The sequence below is a fragment of the Triticum aestivum genome, chromosome 4D (assembly GCF_018294505.1).
Source record: "Triticum aestivum cultivar Chinese Spring chromosome 4D, IWGSC CS RefSeq v2.1, whole genome shotgun sequence".
Classification (NCBI taxonomy): Eukaryota; Viridiplantae; Streptophyta; class Magnoliopsida; order Poales; family Poaceae; genus Triticum; species Triticum aestivum.
The window spans coordinates 323,505,522-323,512,593 of NC_057805.1; the positions used below are offsets into that span (position 1 = coordinate 323,505,522).

The 7,072-nt window shown below is 46.3% G+C and overlaps 2 protein-coding genes across 2 annotated transcripts; one reads left to right on the top strand and one right to left on the bottom strand.

Annotated features, from left to right (window-relative positions):
• The first annotated feature begins 1,145 nt into the window (after window positions 1-1,145).
• LOC123099968 (bifunctional TENA2 protein-like) lies at window positions 1,146-3,154 on the top strand. Its single transcript, XM_044521978.1, has 3 exons — window positions 1,146-1,364; window positions 2,390-2,604; window positions 2,688-3,154. The coding sequence occupies exons 1-3, from the start codon at window positions 1,230-1,232 to the stop codon at window positions 3,001-3,003; spliced, it is 666 nt and encodes a 221-aa protein (XP_044377913.1). The 5' UTR covers window positions 1,146-1,229; the 3' UTR covers window positions 3,004-3,154.
• Window positions 3,155-3,695: 541 nt separating this feature from the next.
• On the bottom strand, window positions 3,696-4,344 carry LOC123097681 (calvin cycle protein CP12-1, chloroplastic). The gene has a single exon (XM_044519494.1). It carries the CDS (start codon window positions 4,283-4,285, stop codon window positions 3,893-3,895), a length of 393 nt encoding a protein of 130 aa, XP_044375429.1. The 5' UTR covers window positions 4,286-4,344; the 3' UTR covers window positions 3,696-3,892.
• Between the last annotated feature and the right edge of the window lie 2,728 nt (window positions 4,345-7,072).

The window sequence follows — 7,072 nt, forward strand, 5'->3', positions numbered from 1 at the left end:
GAGAATACAAAAGTGCTCATCTATTGACAATAATCAACACACTAAAAATGCAACCTAGGCACACGTTTTTCATTACTCAAACAAAACAAAACTTCTGAATGCTAAAAACAGATAGAAGTATATCAAGGATTAGCTAACTAAATTACCATGTGGCTCACATCACAAAATGCAGGGATACTACATTCGGCACAACTACTATGGGCGTTCAAAGCTCGCAATCACCTGATTCAGGTAAACGAGGATGGGGTGGTTGCGCTGGTGGCTGCCAATGCGAGCATGAATAGGAGGATGACGGTGGTATGTGCAGGCGCGGGGCGAGGCGTCGGCCTAGTGAGCTCTTGAAACTCCAGCCACGGAGGCCGGTCATGGATTTCATGGGCACGATGACGCCTCTGTGCATCGATCCGAAGGGGAGGAAGGAGGGTAAGACGCAACTCACCTTGAGAAGACAATGGCGAGCTCAAAGGGGTCCAGGGAAACATGATGAATATGGGGCCAAGGTGCAAGCATGGGTGGCAACCCCTCCTCCGTTGTGCGACACCATGATTTGGTTGTTGGAGCTCCTCTCCGCAGTGGCCGGCCTCCGCTCCGCCGCCGGCAGCCACGGAACGGCGCATCCCATGAAACCACCCGCACATGCGACCTCGTTGCCCTCACGCATGTTCTCTCCGCCGCACGACATCCTCGATTTGGTCCGGTGGAGCACCTCTCCCACGGTGGCTCACCCGGGCTCAGCCGTCGACAGCCACGGGAACGGCGCAAGACGCCTCGCTGTCGCGCGTGAACTCCTCGTTGCCGCCCATGGGCTGCTCGTCGCCGCGCATGGCCTCCTCCGTCCATGTAGATAAGGGGGTGTGGTTCAAATGCTGGGGGGGGGGGGGGGGGGGGGGCTGGGTAGATGCGGTGCGGCCTTGTCTCGAACGAGTTTTGGTGATGACGTGTCAACGTGAGCTCGCCAAGATTTGTGCAATGGCTTCGTAGAAATTCGGACGGAGCAGCCAGATTTCCGACGCTCGGAAGTTATCATTTTCCTTAAAAAAATAGTCTATTCGAAGCATTGATTTTTTTCTTGAAACCTCCACGAATATGATAGCATCGCGACAATCTACACACAAGATAAGATACTCATCAATGCTTTTCTTTTATTTATTTTTACATTCTAATGTTCACAGAAACTCCATGTCCATGGAGATGCTCTAAGCTGCTTATCACAACTTCACACGGCAGCGATGGAAGGCGACGGCGGCACGGCGGCGGCCTGGATGGCGACGCACCGCGGTATGTATGAGCGGGCCACGCGGCACCCCTTCACCGTCTCGATCCGCGACGGTTCCGTCGACCTGGCCGCCTTCAAACGCTGGCTCGTCAGTATTTTCTCGGCTTTTGCTTATCAGTTGATACAAGGTGATTATACTTATATTGGATTGAGCGGCTCCTGCTACGTAAAGCATCGCTAACCTTACACTGCCAGTGGATCTTGATTCAGACTGCGTGACTTTTTGCACTGACTTAGATGAGCTAGGCTAATAGAGCTACTTCTGTGGTCTGAGAAGAAGAAAAGATAGTATGGGTGGGATTTCATAAGGCTACTGAATGTGTTGATCCATTTAGCATGCGTGCAAGATTTGTGGAGATTTGTGGGATTGCTGCTACAAATCAGCATAGTAGGAGGACCTGGAATGCTTATTTTGGCCAACGCTTAGACTTTCAACCAACTTAATCTGAGAAACGGCATGGTTACGGCTTACCAAACCTGGAGTGTGAAACAGAAACTGAAAGTGTGCTGGGACTCTTGCCATGGTGGTTTTGAAGTGCAGTATGGTACAGTGTTTGTTCTGATTAGGATGTTAGCTAGGATTGAAATTCCCCGTCGACAGAATTTGCTGCTCAATTAGCGATAATGTTGGACCTTTTTTGTCAGGCAACAGTAACTAGGCAGTTAAGGCTGTCAAATTCCCTGTTGTGATTCCGTGGTCAAGGGCATACCTCTCCTTATTGAATAGTCTAGTTCACTCATGGCGATTTCCTGTCATGTTTACATAATGCGATGCTTTTTGTTACTTGCATTACATATTCATACAAGTACTTCTTGATGCACAGAGAAGGAACATTAATTCTTCAGTTTTGCTAAAGCACATCTAGATATCTAAAATAAAAAATAAACGGTGCGCTTCATTTAAATGTCTATTATTGGGAAGCTGCTTAGCTGGAAGCAATAGGGTATTACTCTGCATTAGTACTTGGTACTTAATTGGCGCTTGATTGTTGAAAGTTAGATTCAGACGTCATATACTTCACTAATGTAGTTTCTTGCTTGTTTTCTAAGACCAATTCTGCAGTGGTTACCTACATGAAATAAGATAGTATCTGTTTATGTATCATATTTCAGGGTCAGGACTACATGTTCGTGCGGGAATTTGTTGCATTTCTAGCTAGTGTACTGCTCAAGTGTTGCAAACAATCAGACAGCTCGGACATGGAAACAATCCTAGGTGGCTTGGCTTCTCTTAGCGATGAGCTCTCTTGGTTCAAGAAGGAAGCTGCTAAATGGAGTGTTGATCTGGCCGGTATTTCCCCCCTCAGTTCTAATATGGAGTACTGCAGGTTAATCTCTGTCAAACACTGCCACAATTCTACAACCTTAGAGTGCTAAAGGATTTTAACTATGGTATTATTCTTATGGCCAGGTTTCTCCAGAGCTTTGATGATCCAGAGATCAGCTACACTGTTGCCATAACTACGTTTTGGATAATTGAAACCGTGTACCAGGATAGTTTTGCTTCCTGCATAGAAGAAGGTAACAAGACGCCGGCGGAGCTCCTGGGGACCTGTCAGAGATGGGGCAGCCCTGAGTTCAAGCAGTACTGCCAGTCTCTGCAGCGGATCGCTGATCGCTGCTTGGCGAATGCGCCACCTGATGTTGTCAAGAATGCTGAAGAGGCTTTTCTTCGTGTGCTCGAGCTGGAGATTGGATTCTGGGACATGAGTTCTTCTCAGTCCTAAGCGGCGACTGCATCGTGCCAGCACCGTGCGTTACTTGGACGAAATAGATGCTGCAGTGGGTTCAGCATTTTACTGTCATTTCCCCTGTATCTTGGTTTCTCTGATGAACACCGTGCAATAACCTGGATGAAATAAATGTTGTGTTGGTTCAGACCGAAACCTCGATTGCACTTTATTTTTTCACGTATCTTGGTTTCTTTGGTGAACACCGTGGAATTACTTGGGCGGTATAGATGTTTTTGTCGGTTTAGTGTTCAGTCTTTCATTCTGAAAACCTCGGCTGCAATGTCGGTATAGATGTTTTTGTCCGTATGTATTTTTATGCTGGCTTCTTTGGATTCCCAAGAACTTTTGATGTATAATCGTAAGTTTGTAGCGAACTGAAATAATGTTGCCATGTGAAAACCCAAACGTCACAACCAGTTACTGAGTACAGTACGTCATATGACCCTACATTGTTTCTGAAAGAGCATGCTGCAACGAAGTAAAAGCAAAGGGGAAAAACATATAAAAAAAGCAAAGGGGAAAAAACTGCAAAAATGAAGGAATAATATCAGAGCCAGGTTTCGATCCTGGGACCTGTGGGTTATGGGCCCACCACGCTTCCGCTGCGCCACTCTGATTTGTGTGCTATATAGTTGAGTGGGCACTAATTAACATGGTCACTCGCATCTTGCCTTGATAATATGATATCACACTCAGAACTCCTAATAAACATTATAGTAGTATCTTGTAATTTTACAAACAAATCTTTGCTCGCTTTATTCTAAGCCAAACAAAATAAAGCAACAAACCAAACTTAACACGCCCAAGATGCCAATGTGCCACGCAAGCTAAGCTCGAATGACGGCCGGCAATGGCAGAAGACGGCAGGAGCAGGCACGCACGGCTAGCTGTCGTAGGTGCGGCACTCGTCGGTCTCGGGGTTGTCCTCGCAGAACTCCTCCAGCGGGTCGCTGTGCTCCTTCTTGCGGTCGCGCGCGTGGCTGGCCGCCGCGCTGAGCTCCTCCACCTCGTCCCACGCCGCCACGCACTCGCCGCCCTCCGGGTCCCCCGCGCACGTCTCCTCCGCCTGCTTGATGCTCTCCGTCACCTTCTGCGCCAGCTCCGGGGGCGTGGACGGCGAGCCCGCCACGGCCACCAGCCGCCGGCCGTGCGCGCGCATCGCCCGGGCCGCGAACGACACGACGTCCGGGCGAGATGGCAGCGTGGCCGGGGGCTGCGCAACGGTTCTGGGAGCCCGAAAGGTGGCCATGAAGGCCATGGTGGTGATGGTGGCCATGGCTTCGCACTTGGTTCGCAGCGGGGTGGAAGAGAAGGTTTTGGTTGGGATCTCTGGCCGTTTGGGGTACGCCATTTTTATGTGGCTCTCTGCTCCTTATCTTTTGGGGGCCAATCCCGTTGTGACAGATCAGCCTGGGCAGATTTCCCTTCTAGAAGATTTTCAATAATCCTAGACCTACGGGGTTGTTACGGGTTTGTTACAGGATTACCCAAGATTTTTCTCCTGAATTTTCTTACCGAAAATGCTACACCTACGTAAGGGCCGGTACAAATGATGCTAAGAATATTTTAGAAGTACCACATAAGATAAATGTTAAGATGGAGAAGAGAGAGATCGAAAAAAATGCTTGTCTTCTCTTATTTAAGCACAATATTCCTAACCATGTTTTTACGAATAGATAGTTATTGAAGATAAGGCTAAGAGATAAGCAAATTTCTATTCTGATCCCAAGCTCAAAATGCACCCTGATGAACAATAAAAATCGATAAAATAATAAAAGAAAATCAGAAAATTGATAAACTTTGACAAATATTTTGTGTGCTTGTAAAATTTCAGCAGAAAATAACATTCATGGAAAAAAAACAAATTCAACATTTCCAAATGTTTCCAAAACTAGAATTTTTGGAGCATCAATTTTTTTGCCACGACTTTAACAAATGTTATTTCATGCTGAAATTTTGCAAGTATACAAAACATTTGTCAAAGTTCACCATAAAAAAATTCAAAACATTTGTGAAAGTTTACCACAAAAAATATTCAAAATATTTGTCAAATTCTTGGCCCGCATGAACCTCAAAGCACTTCTAGATCAGAGTAAGTGGGAATGAACGAATTGGTCATTTTTCGCAGAGCCAGGCACTAGTGATCCAGCGTGGCTGTCGCCTGAGGAAGACGGGACACGATGGGACGCTTCATAACTTCCCCAGCGCTCTCTCGCCTCACCAGTTCACACCACACTCTCACTATCTCTCACCGCCCTCTCAGTTTCTCCCATGACAACCCTCGACCCCGCCGCCCCTCCCCTTCCTCCTCCAACCACCACCATGACTGGTGGGTGGACGACTGATAACCCACGATTATAGGGGATCGCGATAGTCTTCAAGGGTAGTATTTCACCCAAATTTATTGGTTCGACACAAGGGGAGTCAAAGAATATTCATGAGTATTAGCAGTTGAGTTGTCAATTCAACCACACCTGCAGAACTAAATATCTACACCAAAGTGTTTAGTAGCACAGTAGTATGATAGTTTGATAGCAATAGTAACGATAACAGTAGCAGTAGTAGTTTTGTAGTGATTGTAACAGCAGCAACAAGGTAAGTAACTTAGCAAAGATCAATATAAGAAAAATGTAGGCATTGGATCAACGATGGATATTGGTGTTGGATAATATTCATCATGTAACAGTCACAACCTAGAGCGATACACAATAGCTCCAATTCATCAATATAATGTAGGCATGTATTCCGCAAATAGTCATACGCGATTATAATAAAAACTTGTATGTCATCTTTTGTCCTACCCTCCCGTAGCAGTAGGGTCCGTAAGAAAATCTAATGGATATTAATGCCTCCTTTTAATAGAGAACTGAAACAAAGCGTTAACACACAGTGAATACATGAAGTCCTCATACTACGGTCATCACCGAAAAGAATCCCAATTATTGTCACCTTGGGGTATGCAGATCATAACACGTAATAGGTGCATACAACTTGCAAGATAGGATCCAAAACACACTTATATTCATGAAAACATAATAGATCCAGATTTGAAATCATGGCAGGCCCTAGTGACAAACATTAAGCGTAGCAAAGTCATAGCAACATCAATCTCAGAATATATTGGATACTAGGGATCAACCACTAACAAATTGACTCGATTACATAATAAATCTCATCCAACTCTATCACCGTCCAGCAAGCTGATTGCTTGTATCTACGTTGGTAATTCCCTGAAGAGGCGATGATGCAGCACAATTGTGACGCCCCCGATTTGACCGTACACTAATCATGCACACAAATGTGTACGATCAAGATCAGGGACTCACGGGAAGATATCACAACACAACTCTAAAACATAAATAAGTCATACAAGCATCATAATACAAGCCAGGGGCCTCGAGGGCTCGAATACAAGTGCTTGATCATAGACGAGTCAGCGGAAGCAACAATATCTGAGTACAGACATAAGTTAAACAAGTTTGCCTTAAGAAGGCTAGCACAAACTGGGATACAGATCGAACGAGGCGCAGGCCTCCTGCCTAGGATCCTCCTAACTACTCCTAGTCGTCGCCAGCGGGCTGCACGTAGTAGTAGGCACCTCCAGTGTCGTAGGAGTCGTCGTCGACGGTCGCGTCTGGCTCCTGGACTCCGGCCTCTGGTTGCGTCAATCAGGTAGAAAGGAAAGGGGGAAAAGAGGAAGGAAAGAAACCGTGAGTACTCATCCAAAGTACTCGCAAGCAAGGAGCTACACTACATATGCATGGGTATATGTGTAAACGGCCATATTAGTGGACTGAACTGCAGAATGCCAGAATAAGAGGGGGATAGCTAATCCTGTCGAAGACTACGCTTCTGGCAGCCTCCATCTTGCAGCATGTAGAAGAGAGTAGATTGTAGTCCACCAAGTAGCATCGCATAGCATAATCCTACCCGGCGATCCCCTCCTCGTCGCCCTGTTAGAGAGCGATCACCGGGTTGTATCTGGCACTTGGAAGGGTGTATTTTATTAAGTATCCGGTTCTAGTTGTCATAAGGTCAAGGTACAACTCCGGGTCGTCCTTTT